Source organism: Manacus vitellinus, unplaced genomic scaffold, assembly GCF_001715985.3.
Source record: "Manacus vitellinus isolate BGI_N305 unplaced genomic scaffold, ASM171598v3 scaffold_26_pilon, whole genome shotgun sequence".
NCBI classification, from domain to species: domain Eukaryota; kingdom Metazoa; phylum Chordata; class Aves; order Passeriformes; family Pipridae; genus Manacus; species Manacus vitellinus.
The window spans coordinates 3887447-3910676 of NW_021939960.1; the positions used below are offsets into that span (position 1 = coordinate 3887447).

General features: G+C 42.5%; 1 protein-coding gene across 1 annotated transcript in view; it reads right to left on the reverse strand.

Moving 5' to 3' along the window:
* The window catches only part of BMP7 (bone morphogenetic protein 7), a 44006-nt gene that overhangs the window by 17828 nt on the left and 2948 nt on the right, over positions 1–23230 (reverse strand). Inside the window, 1 exon segment of the mRNA XM_018074036.2 lies at positions 1244–1436. Within this exon segment, the coding sequence (XP_017929525.2) occupies positions 1244–1436 (193 nt within the window).

Genomic DNA, 23230 nt, shown 5'->3' on the forward strand with positions numbered 1-23230 from the left:
AAACTGAAATGCTTATGGTAAGCAGGACATCTAATGGGTCCTGTGCACAGTTGTGGCTTGTTGCCTCCTCCTTTAAGGAAAACCTGGTTAAAATATATAGTTTGAATTATGGCTGTTTGATAAAAACAGAATCATTTTAGCACAGACCCCAAACCCCGTGAATTATTGTGTCGTTAGAAATGCCAGGAGAACTGTGAGTTTTAAGCTATAAAATTAGAATTTCAGATGTGGAAGAAAACACACCAGTGGTTAAATATTTTTACCATACAGCAAAGCCAGCAGAAATCCTCACCATTTAAAAAAACATTGATAAAGTTTCCTGCCATAGTTCATTTTTTTCCCGCATTTTTATTAGTGCTTATAAAACCATAAAGCCAGAGTCCTGATCCCACTTTTTTCTTACCCTTTTGGGCTTTCCCCTTTTCATAAACCTAAATTAGGACTGTAGTATTATTAGCCCATATTTAGTAGTCCTAAAGAATAACTTCTGACTAGAATGTGACTGTAAATACTTTTCATGTAAATAAATGCAATCTCAGTTTTGGTAGAATTTGTATGTAAAAGAAATATGTGCAAATGAAACTAAGTGCCTTGGATAGATGGTTTGGGATTGCTGATTAATTGGAACTAAAAACAGATGAGAAAATTGAACATATGTTCTTATTCAAGTTCCCGGGAGGATTTGTCAGGGAGCTTGGCATACATTAATAATTGCTTGGAATGGATTTAATAGCTCATCTTGTAGTTTTGCACATGCAAAACAATCAGTCAGTATAAAAAGCATGGTGTCATCTGTCTTAGTTAATTAGGGATCTCGAATGCCTTTGATAATAAAGGCTAGCAATTAAGCTACAATTCCAGAGGAAGCATTTGGTTTTGTCACTTCAGGATCCATAAGCAGCAGGAGGAAGCGGGGAGGACTTCCAGGAATCTTGAAATACTTTGAGTTTATGATGTTTTCCTGCACTAGCACATGGCCAGGCTTGTTGGCTCCTCAGCTACTGAGTGCTCACAGGGGTGAGAGTGCTGGGGATGCTCCCTGGGGCATGTGGAGGCTCACAGGGACCTCTCCCCATGTCACTCCACGTGGCAGCTGCGTGCTGAGATTTCACTGTACGAACCTGATGCCAAACCCAGGCGCTTTTGCTGATGGCACCAGTATTTCCAACAATATAAGACACAACTCCCCGAAGGAACACACTGTGCTTGTGCTCTCCTCAGGTTTTCCCTGTGGGTCACTCACCTTCCCGGGTGCTCCTGGAGGACCTGGTAGACGCTGATCTGGAAGGTTTCGTTGTCGAAGCGTTCGCGGATGTAATCCTTGTATATCCGGAACTCGGCAGCCGTCACCGCTTCCCCCTCTGGGATTCTGGAGAGATCAAACCTGAACTCTCGGTAGTGGCAGCGCTGATGGTGAAACTCTCTGTCATGCTCCACTGAAACAGAAAACAGCCCATTAGCCACCTGCTTTGTTCCCTTTCCCCTCGCCATCAAACACGCTTGAGAGTTGCCACAACAGAAAAGGGCAAGAATATCTGATTGCAGCATCTCACGCTGTCACTCGGTTCATTAAAGCACGTAGGAAATACATGACTTTATCTGGGCTATTATAAGCATATATGTGTTTATCAGAATCCCTTTGAAACAGTTTTACAGCTGGCTGGTACAGGGTGTGGGGGACTGTTGTGTTTTAATGATTTTTGGCAGCTTTGTGCTTGACAAGTGACTCTGGACATTTGCCACCAATAACAACCAAGCTGCTGTGGGAAGGAGCTGAAAGAAACAGATGGGGCTTTTCAGGAGTGCAGGTTCTTGGCCTGGCTCTGCTTCTGAAAATTACACAGGCATACACACATACCCACACACATATATACACAGATTCCAGTCCTTGAGGCTTTTCATGCCAGCGACCCACATTTGGTGCCAGCTGAATTCATCACAAGCTCACGGCTCCGCTCTGAAGGGTCAAAGCTTTCATGTTAAAGGATCTTTAGTGCTTAGGGTTGTGAGGCAAATGTTCAAAGTAAGGACCTTCTTTCACCTCCCAACCCTGACTGTGAAATAACAAGGAGTGCCAGAATCCTCCCAGGACAGTGTGGGGATGGTGTGTTATCCCTCCGAGTGACAGGCCTGCCTGTCCCCTGACGGACAGCTGATGGTCTCGTGCTTGTGGATACGGAAGCGGGGGGTCAGTGCTGGGAGGAAACAAAGACTTCAAGACAGTCCTCCAGCAAGGGGGAGGCGAGGTGTCAGTGCCCCAGCCCGACACATGACGCAAATCACCCTTCTTGGGACAAATTCCAAATTAAACAGACAAGTCGGACAAAGGAAAAGGGGGAAACGGAGGTATAAGGGAATGAACTGACTCGCCCAAGGTCACACTGCATGACATTTTAAGAGCTGAGGTTTGAACCAGAGACTTCCTATATGTCCCAGTCCTGTCGTCTGTCCACTTGACCTCTCTGCAGCTTGACTGCACAATTCAAGTAGTTAGCTCTGAGATTTCCTTGGCAAAGAATGCTTGTCTTTCTACAGGCCTGATTCTCTTCTGGCAGCAGTAAATCCATTGTGTAAATCCATTGACTTAAAGGGAATTACTCCTGAAAAAAAGGAGTTTCAAGCAAGAGTCTGGAAAGTGTTATTTAAATTTACAGCGCTGCACGGTACAAATGTACATCAGCACCTCGTGGGGTTCTCCCCTGTGTCAGGGACAGAGTGTGGGGAGGCTCTGGGAACCAGACTGTGTCCAAGCATGGAGCAGGTTCAGCACTGCTTTGCTAGCCAAGATTCAGCTGCTGGCCATGGACTCTTCCTCCTCTCTCACATCCCTTCTGTGAGGAGTCCAGGGCTCACAGTTTGCCACTGTGTGATTGCTGTTCAGGGAAATACTTCAGAGCTCTTACTCATAGCTGGGATTCATCTTAGAGAGTTTTTTAGGTACGAAACCTCTACACTTTCCAAGACAAAGGTGATTAAGTTCAACAAATGGTTTAGTAGGTTGGGCAGTTATACCTCTAGCTAAAACATCTCGTAAGCCTCACGGAGATCGTTCAGTGTCTCATACCCTGACGTGGGAGAATATTGTGAATATTCACCACTGTCTGTAAAACATTTGGCAGGCTAAAACTGCCCTGGAAGTGCTAGCAAAACTATTAAATTTACCTCAATCCCTTTCCTCCAAACTACTCCTAATAGAATAAGATACTAAGAGTGTGATTTCAGTCTCAAAGGAATTTGTCTGCACCTAAATTATAGGGGGGAGGGAAAAACACTCTAATATAAAATAGCTCCTTTAACCACAGCTACAGAAGAATGACTATAATGCTGTGTGGTTTTAGTTGTATTACAGATAACACCACAGGCAGGGTGTTAGCAGTAGGATGTACCAATATGATTTGCTTCCAAAGACATGGGAAGGCTAAATTCCCAAAGGCAGGTGGGTGCACCTTTTCAGTGTATATGTGTGATGACAACTACATCAGCCAACACTGGTCTTTAGCTGCACTTTCTACACAAGGTCTGACAACAAGCACATGAAGATGAAACTTTTTGGGGTGCTGCTAGAGTTCACAGTGATTTCCTCTGCAGAGCCCTAGAAAAAATGTGTCATTAGTATGAAAAATTAACAGCCAGGGTCATAAAATAAAGAGCCTCGAAGTTTGAACTTTCCCATGCTTTGCAGATGTTGGGATATAGGGTTTTGGCCTGAGCCATCTTTAGTGTTAAAGCAAACATTCCTGTGGCTATAGTCATTAAGATCATGAAAATATGTGGATATGTAACTGAAGAAAGAATCCCAAGAAACCCTTCAACTCAGTGTTTATTGTTTTTCCCCTTTTTCTTTGCACTTTGGACCTATCTGCTGACCCAGAAGTAACAAATCCTTTCAGAACTAATTTATGAGAAACACTGACCCTGAATCAACATCTGTTAGATGACTGCAGTAAATCTTATTACATAATTAAACACCAAAATCTATGTTAAAATAACGTTAAGGGTCTGACTCGAACTCATAAAAGCAAGACTCTTCATTATGAAGGCTGAAATCCTATCCCTAAGTCATACTGCTGTGTGTTGGTATTTGGGAACATATGGTACAGTATATAGGATCGAGCACTTTTTGTAGACCCCAGTAATACCTTCAGCACAACGGGGTAAGCAGAGGAGCACTCAAGGAGCCTGAGTTTCCTGGGTTTGATGGGTGTTAGACCTTTGACAATACTGCAACTGGGTCATTTCCAGTTAATTACCTGAGGAGTTTGAAGGGGGAGAGTGAAGGGTAGTGTTAAGGAAAAAAAAGGGATGGGGGAAGTGGTATTTTAAGTGTTCAGTGAAACAGTTGAGAGAATTGCAGCAGCTCTTTGAATGTGACTGTAGTTTCTCCAGTAGATCTATAAAATCCATGATCCCCATTGACACAACATACCATAAGAATGTTTTGATCATTCTTGAAGGACTTAGTCCCAGCTGTTTGTCAGCCATTACATGTTTATATGCTCCCTTAAAAGTCACCAAGCAATATGAATATTTGCTGGATTCGATTCAGAGCCCTTTTGCCCACAGAACCTGAACTCATGTTTGTTCCAGGTCCACAGTTCTTACAAATCACTACTACCCAAAGGCTTTGGTGAATGGTTTTAGCCCAGATCCTAATTGCAAACATTGGAAATTCCAGCTCACAATTCAAATGCCTTGGCAAGGCAGCTGCTTGGAGAGGAAGCCAAAGCTCTGGATGTGCAATCAAAGGTTGTAAAATAGGAAAAGGAAGAACACCCTTGAAAAATAATTTTGCTGTCAGGCTGTGTGCCTTAGCTGTGGGAAAACAGCGGACTTCCTCTCCTTAAAAAACAATCCAAAGTCACTCACAGGTGGTGCATGTGTAAATGTGTGCCTCTCCTCATTCTTGGAAGTAGTATCACATTTTGGAGGCACAAACACTATTAAAAAATTCTTCCCTAATTTAACACATGGCTCAAAATTTGCAGAATAACTCTGGGCATGGTGAGTGTGGCAGTTAATTGGAGCTACAATGGATGAGGATCATCAGACACTCCCTCTGGCAGAGTTCTTTGGGAAAGGAAAGGTTGGGATGGAGCTGTGAGCTGTGGGATGGAGACGGACAACAGATTCACAAGAAAATAAGCAAGACACCAAAATGTACAGGACAATTAAGGTGATCCAGCCAAAACAAGCAATATCTCAAGTTAGTGGTTATCAGCAACTTCACCACACCTGTCTCAAATATGCAAGTAAGATCAGCATCTTTGAAAGCTTGGCCTTGCTTATCTGTGCAGGATCTGAATGCTGCACAGGCTGCACTATCTGATAGAGATAGGGCTCTGAGCTCTCTGAAGTCTTTTGTCTCTCCAAACTGACTCTGTTGTGGCCTGATGGTGACGCAAGAGGAGACTGGCATAGTTTTGTAACGACAGGGATGGTCAAAAGAAAACAGGATGGATACATGTGCTCAGGTGTGAAGTAGCCGGGTATCAGATCAAAAAATATGGGAAAGATGGAGATAAAATGTCAACAAATACCGGGTACTTGTTTTGACGTGTCCTGAAGTGTACTTTTCAGATATAGAACTTGGAAACATCAAGATGCAGGGATGAAAAGGTGTAGCTGTTGGTGTCAAGAACTCGGAGCAATATGGTTGAGACAAGTACTAAAAAAGTAATGTTGTATAGAAAAGCTTGTGGTCCTGATTGAACACCCCAGGGTACCCAAACTTCTAAAGCAAATGACACACCAGCATAAAACTGAAACTTAGGCTGATCCCATGTTTGGCTATTTTCACAGCAAAATATGTTGAGACTAGAAATAAGCACCCCAACTGTTTTCAGCTTCTTTGTAAATCACTGCTGGTAAGTGAAAAGCTGACCTGAGCTAATTCTGTAAACACTGGTTGGACCTCTGGGTTTCTAATATGGATTGATGGCAGGCAAGGCATGACACGTGACAGCAGAGATTATACTGAGACATAGCTTGCAGTATTATTATTCCTCTCAACACATCCTGGTTCAGCCCTCGTACCCAGCACAGTAGCACCAGCTCCGTGTGTCCAGCAAAGAACCAGTGAATCACAGCAGTATTTTTCCAAGAATTAACTGTGTTAAAAAACAATTATTATGGAAGCATTTAAGAGCTAATCCAAACTCCAGGGGAGTCAAAAAAATAATTTCTACTAATTTCAATGGATTACGTGGGAGGCCAATTACCTACCCAGGTATTTTTTACGCTCTTGTTTTCTGAAGATGCAAAACTTCTTTTTCACAAAGAAGGCCAACACCAGATGAATAGATTCTGTGCTCAGGCTGCCAAACTGGGAAAGCTTTGGTAATTCCATACTTCCTCCTCCCTCCACATTTGAGTGATGCACTTGGAATATATTTTGAATATATAAACAAGTAAAAACATACATTTTCTTGTTAACGCTTTTGCCTGATAATATGTTAATTGTTTTTATAAGGCCCTTTAAGAGTAGTTGTCTCATTTATTGTAGTGCTTACAATCTGAGCTACTTGTTTCTCATTTACAATGAAAAAAAGCACCGGGAGGAATGTGCAGTAGGGTGTCTGCAACTTCTTTACTCCCAAAAAAGGCCAGAAGGGATTTGTAAAGGACTTTAATCTCAAATAGATTAAAGGTCCTGAATTCCTGAGACTAAAAGATAAGTCAAAGGAAAATAGATTCCAAAAGACAACACCCCCTTGCCTCAGCCTCTCAACCAGGCAGCTGCTGAGCCATCAGCAGTTACCTAAGCAACCCCTCAAGAGATTTGGATGGCAAAAAAAATCTGCCACATTCTGGCATCAAGGTCTAACAGGTTTTTGAAGTCTACCTGTACCTGCCTTGCCCCAAGGACGAAGTCATGTCGATGAATTTAGCAGGTAGGAAGGTCTTTATCTGCCTTCCCTCCGATAGCTGCAGAGCTACAGAAAATGGACACTGTTTGTTCAGAGGTGGCTGGGGGCTGCCTGGCTTGTCCTGAGAGCCAGTGGATTGATCCTACCCTTAGCATTTCCATGAAAGGGCAAACTACACTCTGCATTACACTGTTTGCATCCACCAGTGCAAAATCTTGTTTGAATTTTCTGGGAAAATTTACCTTTATTTCCATCATCACCACCCCTTGCGATTGAAGCCAAAACTTCAGAAACTCTGTTGTATTGTTTCAGTGCAGAGCACGAGATTCTCAGAAACCAGCTGCCCTGGGACCAGCTCCACCTGGGGTCCACAAGTCCTTTCAGCCCCTGCTTTCAGAGGGAAGGTCTGCTCCTATCTGCTGCCTCACCCTCCTGTTTCCCTTGGGAAGTGTATTCAACTGGAAAATAATTTTCCCTTCCCCAGATGAGATTTCGGGTGGATCCTGTCATCTCCCAGCTCACCACAGCACCCAGGAGTGGTGGCAGGAGGACTGGGGACCTCCCAGCATGGTGGGAGGGAGGCCAGGGCCACCCCTTGGACTCTGGGCCTGTGGTGGTTGTGAAACTGGGCTGTAAATTTTCAGGATGCCAAATTCGAGACCTCTTGATGGGATTCTAATTAACAGGCATTAAATGTTCCCTCTATAAATTGCACTTCTTTGTCTCTAAATTGGTGGATAAAACCATGGTATTTATGAAATATAGGCCTTTTCTCCTTATGTTACTGAGGTTGAAGAAGGAGGAAACCAATTAAGGGAAGGATCCAGTGGTCTCTGCAGCTGAAAGAACCTACTGGGCTCAGCAGGATTCCTGACTGAGCAAGAAGTGCGAGGTCAGTCCTTATATTTTTCTGAGTAAAAGGAGGACTATAAAAAAGACTGCAATAATGTCATGCCAGGCCACAGTCTGCGAAGGCACATGTTTCCCTCCTCATTGTGCTTGACAGCAAGAGTTACAGGGGCAGTGGCAGGAAATTTATAATGGCAAGAATTTGGGAATGTGAAGTTCTGTGATTGGTTTTCATTTGTTTCATTCTCTCGGCTACAAGATTTACATGCTGACATTAGGCAGCTAAAGCAGCAGTTAAAGAAATATTTGAAGAAATAGTTGGAGATTATAAATTGGAAGTTCTATAAATGGAGTAGAACAAATGTCCTGGGTTGCGTGATGAGATTTTTTTTTTTTTAAGAGTGATAAAAACAGTATTTGGAAGGCTTTTTACAATGAATAGTTGCAGCTCTCCAAGTCATCTAAAAGCTACCGCAGGTTTTTGGAGAAGCCTAAGGCAAAACAAGCCTTGATTTTGGTCTGTGAGATAAGCTTACTAGAAAAATAGCCTGTGGTTTTTTTCTATAACTCATTAATGCATCCCATCGCTGGGGATTGCTGCCATCCTGACACTTCTAAAAACACAGTCTGTCCTTCAGACACAGGCCCAGCACCCCCAGGCACTTGGGGACTCTGGGCTCATCTGCCAAAGCCCTGTCCTGATGGGCTTGTTCCCATCTGCCCTGTGCAGAAGGGACTGCTCTGAGTCAAGGCAATGCTCAGCAGAAGAGAACCTGCACCCAGGCACTCATGGACCCATTTTATAGCCAGGTAGAGGGAGGTGAAGGTGATAAACTATTTCTTGCATGGTAAATTCAGTGTGTGGCAGGGCAAGTCCTGCCCCATCCATGGGTGGAAAGCAGGACTAACATACTAATTTCAAACAAGATGAAAAACAGGCTCTATAAATCCTGATCCCCAAACCCAGAGGTTAGAAATTCTTTAGTGCTCATTCTGCAAAGTGATCTGGGGTAAGCATATTTGCCTCAAAAAGGGGGAAAAAAAAAACCCTCTGGAGTTAATATTCTTCCTTTAGCCATCACTTCATTTTTTCAGCTTTCACCATGAAGGTGGTGTTGCCAGCAAGACCACCTAGCCACAAACCCAGCAGGGAGCTTCCAAAATTCTTCTAAACACTGACTCCTTGTTATAAATTGAAAAGTGGTAATAGCAACAGTGCATATCACATCTGTGCCAGGCCGGGCCTGGGAAGCAGCAGCCTCCCTGCTGCCGAACACAACTTGGAAAGATCCTTTCAGTCCACACATGTATCAGCATTAGCCATTTCTTTGTCAACAAATCCCTTAATACGTACCCTTTCTATCATGTACAGATGTCCAAAAAATAATGGAATACTGTACTACAAGATTAAACACTTTAATGTCAGCATATGTGTTGCATGACTCTGAACAATGGTATCATTGTGCGTGTACAAACAGCAGGGCGAGGGAAGATGGGTTTAATTATCTCCGAAGCAGCAGCAAGTTCTTCCTGACTAAGTCAAACTTCAGCTAGCAAGGACTGCTCAGGGCAGAAATTGGTGTTTCTCCCTTCCTGATGTTCTCCCAGTGTTGGGGTTAGTGTCGTACCCACATCAGGCAGGGCTCTGGAGCACGATGTGGAGCCACCTGCTTCCCTGGGAGCCATGAACACGGAGTGGGGATGAAAGGATGCTGGAATCACCACATCCTCTCGCCCCATGTGTCAACCAGGAGCCTTTTAAGTTAAAATTCCTTAGTGTGGTCGACGGTAAAGGGGAAATATACTCACTGGGAGGAAAAGGGACAGAGAGAAGCATGCATGCTGCCTTCTGCATTTGGAGACATTCCCTGCTGGGATTTCTCTGCAGACACTTTAGGGCAATGCTGGATGGTAAAACTATTTCTTCTTAAAGAACGGATGTTCTTTAAAAAATATCTGGGCAGGCTATGCACAGGTAATCTATTTTCTTTTCTGAGTGTGCCCTGATTGGTACCCGTTTACTCTGTGGTTTCTCTGCTGAAAGCAGAGCCAGACTAGATGAAAGGTATTGTGAAAAATTTACACGTGGGACTGCTCTGTGAACACGAAAGTCTCCTAATAGTAAACAGACTGATCGTGGTGCGAATCCTGATGCTGTTTGCTGTGTCTGTATGTGTATCTGGGGAAAGCAAAGTTAAATAAGCAGGGAAGAGTTGTGTTTCTTCAGAATACCTTATTCACAGACTCATCACTTGAAACACAGCAGCATATGGAGCTGCAATCCATCTTCAGCTGTTGTAATGCACTGAGGATTGCTGTGGGATTTGGGGGGTGTGAGGGGATGGAGAATATGGGCGGGTGACAGGGGAAAGAAATAAATGGGAGTTCATGAAGTTGTTCCTTTCGACAGACTCCCTGTATTTCTACCTTCATCTTCCAGGAATCCACTGTAAGAAAATGTCCTGCAGGGCCTCCCACACCAGCATCTCAAATCTTGTTTCTCTTCCTCCTTTCATGGGGAAGGACAGTACTGACTTGGGGATTTGCCCCAGCAGCTCTCCCATTCCCAGCACCTTGGGGGTGGCATTTTTCCAGAGGGACCTAGAGGCAAGCTGGGGACTGTGGTGATGCTGCAAAATGTGTCTCCTACTGTGTCCTCCCAACTGGCCAGCATTGTGGCCACCACAAATGTCTCAAGCTCTTGTGCTGGCACTGGGAGAGTGCTGGCATTTACCCTCGACAGACTGCATGGACAGATCAGGACTGCTGTGCATCTCCTGCCCATCAAGGGCAACCTCAGCTCTTCTCTACACCCCCTCTAGTAATGTCCCTGTAGCCAAACTGTGCAGTGAGCAAAATGACAGGCAAAAGCTCATCATTGCTCCTGCTTTCTTTTCTCTGTCTGTACTGTATTGCACAGTGTGGAATAACACAGCCTGAGAGCAGAGACATGGTGCTGTCTAATACATCCCCTCAACACTGAATCCTCTGGATGCAGCTGTGGGAGGCATGTAAAGATGCAGGAATACATTTTTCTTTTTTTCATTTGAACAGAGATGACTCCTACATTACACTGCTTGCTCTCTTTTTGTAATGCAGGGAGCAGCAAGGCTGCTTTCCTGGTGCTATGAAATCAGGGAGTTGTGTCTGGTGAGCCCAGTTTCCCAGGGAAGCTGTGCCAGCATTAGGTGTGAACTCCAAGTCACACATTTAGCCAGTGCATCCAAGGGTCAGGGAGATAGTGGCAGCCTGGGGAGGAGGGGGAGGAATCACGATGAGGATCAGGACAGTGGAGACTGAGATGGCATCCACTGCACAGAGAAGGGCAGTACTGGTCTAGAGGAGAAAGCAGGGTGGTAGGTGTCTCAAGGGTGAGGAGGCTGGAGAGCACAAAGAGGGAGAAAAGTTAGTGACAATATGGTTCACTGAGAAAAATAATCCCCTAGTCCAACCAGCAGACAAATGGGGCCCAAGGTGCTTCCTGCAACCTGCTCTGAGGCTGGAGGCCTCTCAAAAAATCACTGATGCAAAAAACAGCAGCCTGCCTGTCTGCTTGTACACACAGTGTTCAGCAAATGGAAACACATTCCCAGGCCCAAGCAAGGAGAGACAAGCAGCTGAACAAATCTGGTCAGAAACAAAGTGTATTCAGCCAGGGGAGATAAGAGGCAGAGTGAGAGACTGCTACAAGGGAAACCTAAAATGGGTTATTTGGCATGAAATGCAAATTTTTGAATAAGAAGATTTGGGTCATTCTTGAAAGCCTCCAAGTGTGAAACAGTTCTTCACTTTGGACCAAATTTCAGAGCAGGGAGAAGGCAAGAAAGTTTCCCTGAAGTGTTTTTAGCCAGCTCTAACCTAAGCTCAGGTAAAGGAAGACAGCCCCCAGTGAGTGGCAGTCTGGAAGGGAGCTCATCCCTGGAGGGCTTCCCTGCCCAGTGTCTGCCCAAGGGAAGGACTAAACATCTCTGCAGGAAGCTGGGAGCCTGCAGCACAGGCACCTTGATCTGCAAGAGGCACGTGCAGGGGACATGCAAATTAAAAACAAATCATCACACAGTAACTCTCCCATGCAGAGATGCAACAGCATCAAATTATGCTCTTGCGTTCCTGTAACTGCACTGGGGAAAAGTAAGAAGTCTTCAAATGTATTTGATAAATTAGATACTATTCATAACAAACAGCCTGAGTCAGTAATCCCGGGGAGGTCACTGCCTGAGTGTCTCTGATGTGTTTATACAAAACAGACAGAAATGGGTAAATGTACCAGTGGTGCCTGGAGAGTGAGTTCACCCACATGGCCGGGCTCCTCTGCCTCCCACTGCCAGGTCACAGAGGATATTGCCTACCAACCTACTTTCAGCTTTTCCAAATCTTGTTTTTCTAGGGCAAAAAGAACTTTAGGAAAGTTGTGCTCATAATCTGATGCTTTCCAAGCTTATAAGATGCTAATTATCTTCCACTACATGATTTTTTTCAAGCTGCCCTCTGTTTCTTATTACTAATGCTGTATCATTATATAGCATAAAGTTACTTAGTACAGCAAAAGATTCAACAACACTTGCAAAACTGATAGAGAAAGAAGGACTGAATTCTGGACTGGTACAGCTGGTTTAAGGTATTTTAGAAGTAAATGAAATCAAATGAGAATTTATAATCCTTCCTGAGGTCTGGATTCCATCAGACTAAACTCATTAGGCATTAAGGTGCAGGTGCAGCAAAATAAAGGATTGTTCTGCTTTCCTTAATACCATAGATTCACATCTTGAGTTCAAAATAAAAGTCTTTTAAAAGCACATGTATATATTGTGCATCTACTGGCAACACTTGAAAGAGAAAGTTCAGCTGATGGAATCTTCAAATGCCTCATTTTTGCCAAAGGAATGTGCCCATTTCTGCACTGACTGTACTAAGGGACACGAGTGAGAAGTGACTGGACATTGGCCTCTTAAGGTTTATTCATTTCAATTGCATCAGGCTTCCTTTCATCTACTGAACAGCTGCCCAAATAAATAGCCTAAATCTAATTAATCCTCCTTTAATAGTGGATTGCCACAACAATACCAGCATCCCCCCAAATACTGCAGAGTGTGGGTCTACACCTGCACAGGCTCCCTGGGAGGAACACGGCAGGAGTCACAGGGAATCCAGCCTTTCTTGTGGCTTGCTGTGATAAAAGGAAAATAATTCAAGAACCAGTTTCCCAGGTTTGAACCCATACGACTTGCTGGATTTCTCAGCTGAAATCCCAGATTCTGGATTTGTTGAGAAAGCAGCTTGTGGGATATTACAAAATAACCAGTCGATATCAGGCACGAAGCCATCAGATAAGAATCTCAGCCTTTGATTGTAATCAGCACTATTTCAACTTGGAATGTATACACTGAGCTGTGCCCTAAGACCATGATCAGCCAGGCTTTTCGAGCTTCCTATGCACTAACAAACATCTGCAGCTCTCGGCCAGGCAAGTGCTGGGAGATTAGGGGGCAACAAACTATTCAGGGGAAAGGTCTGGCTGCCCCAGAGGGGAAATCCCTGCTGGAGCAGCGCTTGCCCTGCACCCGGGCTGTTACAGCTATTGCACATTTCTCAGGTGTTCTCTCTGTGGGAGGTCCAGTGATATTAACACCGTTTATAAACCAGGATTATTCAACAGAAACACAATATTTGGAGGGATGGGAGGAAACATTTTGGAGAATAATCATTACATACTTCAGTTACTGCTTAAAAAGATACTGCAGAGTGCCCTCGCTTGTGCAAGTGTGACTTCATGACCTAGTTCACATTTTTCTCTGAGATCATCATGTTTCCTCTGTGCTGCCAAGACAGCCGAGCTCAGGTGGGGCACTGAGTTTGGGACACAGGAGAGGAGGTCACTGCCTGGAATGATCCTCCCTGCTGGGACCTCCCTGCACATCTCCCACTGTCCTTTTGCCTGCGATGGGACTCGTAGCTTATGTGTGAGATGGTTTTGCTTTCTAGGAATGTTTGCTGTGCTACACATTTAGTTTCACTGAGAAACAGGCAGGAGGCTGTTTATTCTTTTAATAACTCTGTACAGGCCTGAGAACTATGAATAGTAAAGATCTGGGAGTTGATGACATCCACATATATTTCCGTTGGCAGATGTAAAACACCAGTGTCTTACAGTGATGGCAGGTTTAAACTATTATTTCAGAGATGTCCTCAGGAAGGCAAACATATACGTGTACAGAGTGTGTGCACATGTCTGTCCCCTTTGCACTGTAAACGTTGGTGGCCAATGCCTGAGGCAAAACAGCATCTGATGGTGAGGCAAAGATTTATTTTTGGTTTAATAGCCACCCACGATCCCTATTATACAAGAGGAATTTTTTTTTTTTTTGGTACGAGATAAGCCCATCAGTGACATCAGCAGCACCTAGCCCTGCATACCACACTGTGGATCAGGGCTGGATTCCTGACACTGAGCCTCTCACTAGGGCTGGGCCATCCCAGCCTCCTGAGTCAGCCCCTAACAACAGCATTTTCTGTTTTGTTTTGGGTTTTTGTGTATCTTCAAAAGCAATTTTGCAACTGCAGTTCTGGGGTAAAAGATCAGCTGTTGTAATAACACCCTCGTGTCCTCGCATGGGTTTGGTATGAATGAAGGGAACGCAGTTCACGTCCTGTTGCGTGCAACTGGTAAAAATAGCACAGAAATGAGTGTATGGGGTTTATGAAAGCGTCTCTGAAGGAGCAGGAGCACAGATCATCCTTCTCCAGCTCGGTCCCTTGCCTACCAGTCACTACTCGTTTGTTGGACTACAACTGCCAACACAGGCAGGAAAGACTTTCAGTGTATTAGACACACTGACTTAGATTTTCCCCCTACTCTGTATATTTTCAGTGAAACAGCTCCCATCTCACAGTTGTGGACTAATGAGCAAAATGACAGTTACTGTTTTCTAAAAAAATATTTGGGATTTGCTCGAATGCGTTTCTGCGTCTTTCTGGATTCTTTCGTGTATTTCTGTATTCCCTGTGTTAGGTTTTAATGTAGTGTAACAGTCAGAGATTTCCGTGGATATGGACTCTAATATTCTGGTAATTTGATTATAATGCATGCCATGGATTGCAGGAACTGTTGTATTCAGAGGTCAAAGTTGTGTCCACACCAGTGAGAGAAGTTTTACACCGCATGTCTGATTTGCTTCTCCTTTTCACCTGTCTCAGGAGACAAATGATTCATCACATAGTGCTGAAATATCTTCATCTTCTGATTTGGGCCAGGATTTTAGATTGGTTACCCAAGAGCTTCTCTTTGACCTGAGGAGAAAGATCTGTGCTGAATGATTCTTTTTCAGTTCTTCTTTTCTGCAGTTTATTACAAGTATATTTGTGTAATTAGGGGGCCCAGTAGTAATGCTGTTAAAATACAAGTGGGCACATTTATTGTTTCCTCCAAAAGGAAACAACCAGTCTCTAGCAGTTCTGGTTTTTCCCTGCCTCAGCTGAACATTTACTGCTTTATGTAGCTAGCAGATTGTGAGGCTAAAGTTACTTCTTTTTTTTTCTCCCTTTTATTTCTTTTTGTTAAAAAGAAAGGAAAAAATCCCCTCCTTTCTCTTAACAAATGCTGGATTTTTTTAAGGATATGGTCAGAAAGGGGAACTTAAACTCAGCATGATGTTTATAGTGCCACACAAGCTCCAGGAAAAGTGATGTGCAGTACTCTTTATTAACATCTAAAAAGTCCCTGTGGGATTATAACGACTGCAGAGTAATAAACAAATAAAAGTAGCAAGATTAAATTGTTCAGAATATTTTTAGTGATGGAAGCAATAAGTTTTAACCTTGAGAACCAGGGGAGGAGCAGCTAGCATTGAGCATGTGAGCAGAACAAATACAATTGGGAAATGATTCCTGTTAGTGATGACTGGTTATCACTGATGGCATTATAGATATTTGGCTGATGAAAGTAAATTGTTGAAATATTGATACACAACAATTTGAACACTACTCAACTGTAAGCACTAGAATTTGGAATTGCTAAATTACAGTAATTTTTAATCTTCCATTTCAATGGTAGACCAGAACTTGCTTTCCCTTGGGGTGCCAAAAGACTCATTAAAGTCAATGGGTGTTCCAGGTAGACAGGGAGGGAAATATGACCAGCCCTATTCCCAATCCTCAGGAAGAAACTTGTCTCTCCATCGGAATTATAACTCCCAACTACTGACGCTGTATTATTTTATGAGCATTTTTTAGTAGTTCTCCCAGAGTTCTTTCTGATCTCTTTTAAAAAGTTTTACTGCCACTGTGCTGTGGGAAGAACAATTGGTAAAAACGAGACGGCCCTGACAACCAACGCCAGGGAAACGTGGTGGCTGAAGGCAGAGTTTGGCCCAGTGGCTCCAGTAAGAGAGTCAGATCTCACCCTGATTTACAGCCCCCCAGACTGGGCACAGGACACTGTGCCAGCTCCTCGGATGGTGTCAGGGGTGGTGACTTCACCGCCGGGGTGGCCCAGGGCCAGGCTGCTCCAGCTGAGGATATTGCCTGGTGACATCAGTGGGGTCCGTGGAGGTGTGATTCAGCCCAGCACCACGCTGGGAGGCTGCAGCCTGACGAGGGGAAACTTTGTGCTCATTCCAAAGGCAGTTGTGTACAACAGGGAAAACCTTGAAAAACGATGCGCCGGGAGATTATCAGAGCGATGGGGCTCCCTCATCACACAGAGCCTGAGGGGCACTTGGTCGTTTTAATTATTGCTTAGAGGGAAGCAGCGCCTTCCCTCTCCCCTCCTTTTCCTTGGTTTTTTTTTTTTTATTTTTAAAGGAAGGCAGCTTTTAAGAGCGTGCCATGAAGATCTAAGTTAAAGGATTTTCTCTGCTACAAAGCCTGCATAGTTTCCCAGGCCAGGTGGACCCGATAGCACTGACTGCATGCTGAAAAATCTCATCCCCACCCTTCAGGCACTTTAATTGTAAGCCTTTCCAGATACACTGGATAAACACTGTCAAAATGAACCTGAAAGGGTTGTTGTTGTTGGTTTAGCCCTTAAATAATTATGAGTTTGTCTGTCTAATTACAACATAATCTTGTTTAAACTTGGATGGCTATTTGCAGGATCCCTCAAATGAGGTGGAAGCAGAAACACTGAAAAAATGAAAATTCGTGCTTCTTCCACTTTAGGAAAAGGAAAAAAAAGAGTTTTTACTCCTGTAAAATTTAATTCAACCTGATAACAGAAGACTCTAACTTGGAAGCTACTGCAGTAGGATAAAGATGATAAAGAATAGTGTGGGACCTCCAAGATGCAACAGAAACTTAATCCTCGACGGATAAAATTTTTCAAACAGTTTAGAAATAGCTTAAGGTAATTTACGGGAAGACTTGAGTGACAAAGCACATTACTTGAAGTGCCTTTCCCTCACTAGGCACTTTCTAAATTCTTTCTCTTTCATTTCTTTACTCTCAGGAGACTTTTAAATCCAGTGAACCAAAACAACACTTTGTTTGTTGGTATAGCACAGGGCTGGCACAGATGGCAGACACTGCACCTGTTCCAATAAACCAGGGAAATGGAGAGATAAACCATAGCACTCATTAAGAGGAATCTACTGAAACATGAACAATTTGTATTTTGAACATCTTCCAGGAATAAAAGGAGAAATACATAAACAGACCTTGTTTTTACCAACATCAGTTTAAAATAAACTTGTTTAAAGGGAACTTCACGTTTGTTTCATGTACAAAGGCAGACATACCACTAAAGAAACTATTATGCTTGATTTTCTTTAAGAAAGCAAATGATTTTATCTAGCTACTCCTTTCTTCTAAAGAAAAATTATCTGTTGGCAGTTTAATCAAAATCAGTTAATTCCCCTGTTCCTTAGTTGTGGCAGCTTTTTTTGCTGTTACATTTTCTCATGCTGAGTAATATCACATTCTTACAGTCTAGTTCAGAATGATCAGAGGAACAACACAAACTAAAGTCCATCTGCTCATCTATTAATAAATAACTAAAATTATTAGGTGGGGGGAATTGTTTGGATAGTTAGCAACAAAGTTCCCTGCAAAACAGCTTTTTTCTAGGCACAGGGAATATGCTATGTAATATCTGATAGATTATTAAAAAATGTTAAATGAGAAGAAACATTAAGTAATAGTTACTCAAAGGATACACTTCTTCAAACATTTGTCTTGATCATCAGTGCTTGTGCTGTTCAACATCCATACATCTCCCTCTATTTCTCTCTCTCTCACACACACACAAGCATTAAATACAAAATGTCATGAAAATTCCTAAGTATCGTTTAATGTTGGCAGCCCTGCACTGTAAAGCCATTTACATAAAACTGTGGTTGGCAGCTCTCACTCTTCCATGGGAACAAATTAACATTGGCATTCCAAACATAGGAAAGTAAGGAAATTAGAAACACAGTTTATATTTGGCCAGTGCTTTGAAATACTGTACCATGCTACTGATGTCAATTAATGAAAAGCAGAATTTTGCGGAGAGGGTCTGGTTTTGAAACACATTAACACACGTTAAACATGTTTGCACAGGAACTGGATTGTAAGCATCTTGGTTCCAAGACAATAAAGCAATTACACTAAAACTTGTAGTCTCAAAGTTGCCATTAATTCAATCCACTCAGCCTGGATCACTAAAGGATTTTCACTGACTCTGAGAGGTAGATGATACAAATGTTTAAAAAAAATGGGTAAAGCACAGTGTTGTAGGGATTACACCCAAGGTGGCTTTTATTTTACCTGCTGTAAATCAGGTGTATTTATGTATAAATAATGGAATTGTAGAACACATACCCAAATAAAGGGGGGGGCTCGGGAATCTTTGTAGCTTTTATCAGCAAAATAAGGATTTCCAGAAGGACTGTTTGAATTAGAATCAGTCCAAACTTTGCCACCTGCAACCTTTCTCGTAGCAAAGATTTTTACTGACAAAATCTTCAACACCGAGAAAATCTAGATGGCAGTTTATCTGCTGGCACAATTCCACTGGCTTCAGTGGACTTACTCCAGCACGGAATTCGGCCCTGCAGTCTTTACAAGGCGCTGTTTATTTGTACTATGATTCAGATATTTTGATACCAGGAATCTTTCAGCACTGAAGTTTCTCCATATGAAATATGTCTTGTATTAAGAAATATCAGTTTCACATTTTTGTCAAACATTATTTGTTAAATTCTGTTTGTTGCAAAGATGGGAATTCAGCTGTAGTTCAACAACATGGATTGGGCTAATAATGATAAGCAGTGACTAATAGGAGCTAGTTCATGTTTTGATTATTTGCAGCAAAGGAAACTTCCCTCAGAAACAATTTCAAGATTAGGAGAGAAGACTGTGTGAAGCTCTAGCAGAAACTACTGCATGCTCATTATTTCAACACAGGGGCATTTCTTTGGCCCAATTCTGCTCTCAGTGGTGCTAGTGTAAATCAAGAGGGAGTTTATGGGAATTACTTTGGACGTAGAGTTGTATAAATGAGACCACAGGGCCAGCTCCAGTAGAAATTTGACAATTTACACCAATGAAGACCTAGCCAAGAATTTTCTCTTGGGTTTCCATTTTTCCAAACATAAGCGTGTGCAGAACTTTATCCATGATTAGTCCTCGTGAGCAGTCCCATTTACTTCAAACAGTTGCAGAAGGAAAATATTCATCCTGAAACTAATTTAAACAGCTCTCTCATTTCTTTATAAGTTCCTTCCATTTAGAGAAGAAATATATATAATAGCATAGTTTATTTATATACAATAATATATGCATTTTTATATATGGGTGGTTAATTCACATAAGTACTTTGATGCAGGCCCCAGAGAGGAAAATTGGAAAGGGCTTAAAATACCATGGTCTCTTAATGCTATATATCAACAGGTAGTCTGTTTATCTGGCATATTATCAAAATTTGCTTACTTGTGTTCTTGCTCAGATTACTTCATCCACCATTGCAACTTCTCACTGGTATTCGTCCAGTTAGAACAATTTAGAAGCATAAAACTAAATGTGTTATCATTTTAACCACAAATTAACAGTTTCCATATAAATATTAGCATTTCCTCACTTGATTCAAGGGATAGCAGCCATAATGGCACTAACAGTATATTTGATTTAAACTAATTAAAAACAGGGGCTCTTGCAATTTAATATATTGATTTTACCAGTGGGACTTAAATCTTTTATAATAAGTGTACACAGCTGCACCACTCACCCACCGCCACTTTTAAACCTAATCCCTGCATTCCTCCTGACAATAACATGACAGAATCCACACATCCCAGTATTAGCCTTAACCCCGGTGACACTGCCAGAATGTATTAAACTAAAACATCGCAGTGTCCTATTTAAAAGGAGCCTGTCAACAGCTCTGACCGGGCTTTAATAGTTATAATCTTTTTTTTAATTAATGTTTCCAACCACTTGTGTAACCTTCTCTCACACATCTCTCCCCCCACGACCCGAAAATGTGTGTCGGGCTTATTTCCAGAAGAGAACGTAGAGCCTGGTTTCGTGCTGCCTGCCCAGAGGCCATTAAACCCCCTTTGCAGGGACACACACACAACACATATACACACACCACACACACACACCCCTCACACACACAACACACATGCACACACATAACCCATATACACACACCACACACACACCCCTCTCACACACAGCACACATACACACACACACACCTCCCCCCCCACACACACAGCACACATACACACATATAACACATATACACACACATACACACACTCATAACACACACACACACACCAAACACCCCCCCACATACACATAACACACATACACACACACACTCAACACCCCCACCACACACACATCCCACACAACACAACACACACAGCACACACACAACCACACACAACACACACACACACACCCCAAACACCCCCCCACATACACATAACACACACACGCCCCACAACACACACACACAGCACACACACACACACCACAACCCCCCCCCCACAACACACAGACACAAAACCCACAACACGCACCACAAACACCCACAACACCCACACACACACACAGCACACGCACAGCACAACCGGGGGCACGAGCGTGCGGGTGGGAGCAGGTCCCGCACGCTCCACTGGTGCCCAGCTCCCGTTACCAGCATCACAAGACCTGGCCATCAAGGCTTGTCTCCTTCAAAAGCACTTTACAAGCCGCTGTGTTTTGTCTTTTAAACTATAGCTCACAGAGGGGGCTTCCCCCCCCCCCAGAACAGCCTGGGTGGGAAAGGAGGAAAGATCCTGCTCTGGGACAAATCCACTGTGTGCAAGCGGGGTGGGGGGCGGTGACAACTTCCATGTCCTTTTTTCTTGCATAAGGACATCTGTCCTCAGCTGCTCCTTTCTCTGCTACCAGTGCACCAGCACAGCAGAGGTAAATAGTTCCTGTTCTGTTCTGCCACTAGAAATTAATTGAATTCTCTCTAGAACATGCCTGTACATTCAAAGAATACCTGCTGCACATCAGTGTCCTGCATACCTTCACTTTGCTGTAAGCTTTCTGCCTTCCTTAGCTAATGTTCTGCCACCAAGTGTTGCACATATCCACACTGCCCAAAACAATTATGGGATGTACCTGTTCAGGCTTCAGAGCTTCTAGCAGCGTTAGGTGGAGGAGGAAAAAAAAACACCAAGGGCTTGGGACTAATGTATGGACAAGCCATGTGATCGGGACCAGGCATCCAGGGCTAACTTTTAATCTGCTTTGTTTCAAGTGGGAAATATGTGAAGATCAAATAAGTTCAAATCCAGGTCAAATATCCTTGAAAATCTTTGATTTATATAAGCAGGAAAATGAGGTTTAAAAGAAGTGATTATGAAAGGGTTACTAAAAACACAGCTGTACGCATACTCTTATATCTGAGGCTCTCCAAAGAAAAACTGTGTGACATCTATATTAACCTTTGGCTGTACACCAATGAAGGCCTGTAGTGAGCTGGAATGCAAGGCAGCCCCTTCCAAATTTTAACACAAGCCAGGTTACAGCTGCAAATGCCTGCAGCCCGTGCTCACTTTATAAAGTATTCCCCGAAGGAAATTTTTTAACTGTTATAGAATCTTTTTCTAATACCCTACAGTGTTAAAGCCTGTTATTAAAGGGCAAAGAGATGGTTCTCTATGCCAAACACTTGTCAACAAAAAGGATAGCCAGATGGTATGAAATAAAAGGAAACTTGGGGGCTCTTCAGCTTCTTGATTTATATTAACAAAAGCCACTTTCAAGTGCTCCTTCCAAGAATGACTAATTCCCCCCCCACTTCTTTTTTGCCAGGATTAAACAATGTTGTTCATTTTATAATCAACCACGAGACAAATTAACAAATTGCATATCACTTGTGCCGACTCTTTTAAAAATATTCTAAGCAACTCTGTTTACCAAGGCAAGATTACCGGCATAAGGACAACTCAATTATTTTTAGAAGAGAAGGTCTAAGTCATCTAGAGGATGTTTACTCCTTAGTTGCTGTTTATAAACTTGAAATTAAACTTGTGCAAAAAATGCTTTGCATTTTTTCAGTTCCTAAAATGGTTCAGTTTGTAAACTGTACTTGGACAGAAACGAAATTCTAAATACTGAAATTACAGTAATAAATTTTACAAAATTAGCCAGTAATTAACTAACTTAGTCAGACCACTGTGGCTAAATTCTCTTTTAATTTACATGTAACTTCATTCTTGACAAAAATCCATTCCCCATCCATCTTACCACAGGTGTAAGCTAAGACAAAATGTAGCCTGTGAATTAACTGGTTATAAATCTAAATCTAATTAATTGTCAAGATTTTACAGTAACATTACATGCTTAGTAAAAAGCTCCCTGAAACGGAGCACCTGTATTTTGGTTCCTCCCTACCAATACCCAGTATAAATTCTCTAGAATAAATATACACAGTATCTCCATAGAAATCAATGTGTGTGGGGTTTGTTGTTGGCTTTTTTACTATATATCCCAGTAAATCTTGCAATGTAATTTTTTTTTAATATTTTTCCTTCTGAAATTGTAAAACTGGGTAAATGAAGAATATGAATAAGGCAAAAAAGTGCTTTTATAAATTCGCACTTGGAAGCCTGGAATTAACATGTTTTATTGAATGAAATTTAAAAGTATTATTTCTTTACTCACTTTTACTTCCTCCATTCTGAAATGAAACTTTATTATACTGTGACACTTCCTCATTGTGATGGCTCTAGTATAGTAATAAAAGCCTACCTGCGAAATGCAATGCTCACAGAGTATCTCTTACAAAAGTAGGACACAGTTTACTACAGTCTGCATTTAGGAATTCAGCTCTGCTTTAAAAGGGATCATTGTAGAAAGTCTCCAAAAAAATTCAGTCCTACAATAGATGTTCTAATTTTCCCTGAATGTCATAGAAAACTGTACGTCTCAAAGCAGGTGTTGTGTTTGACTATATACGGAGCGACTGGCTGGTCTAATTCATTAAAACGTCCATAAACAGGCCTGTCTTTGTCCTATAAAGATGAAAGAGC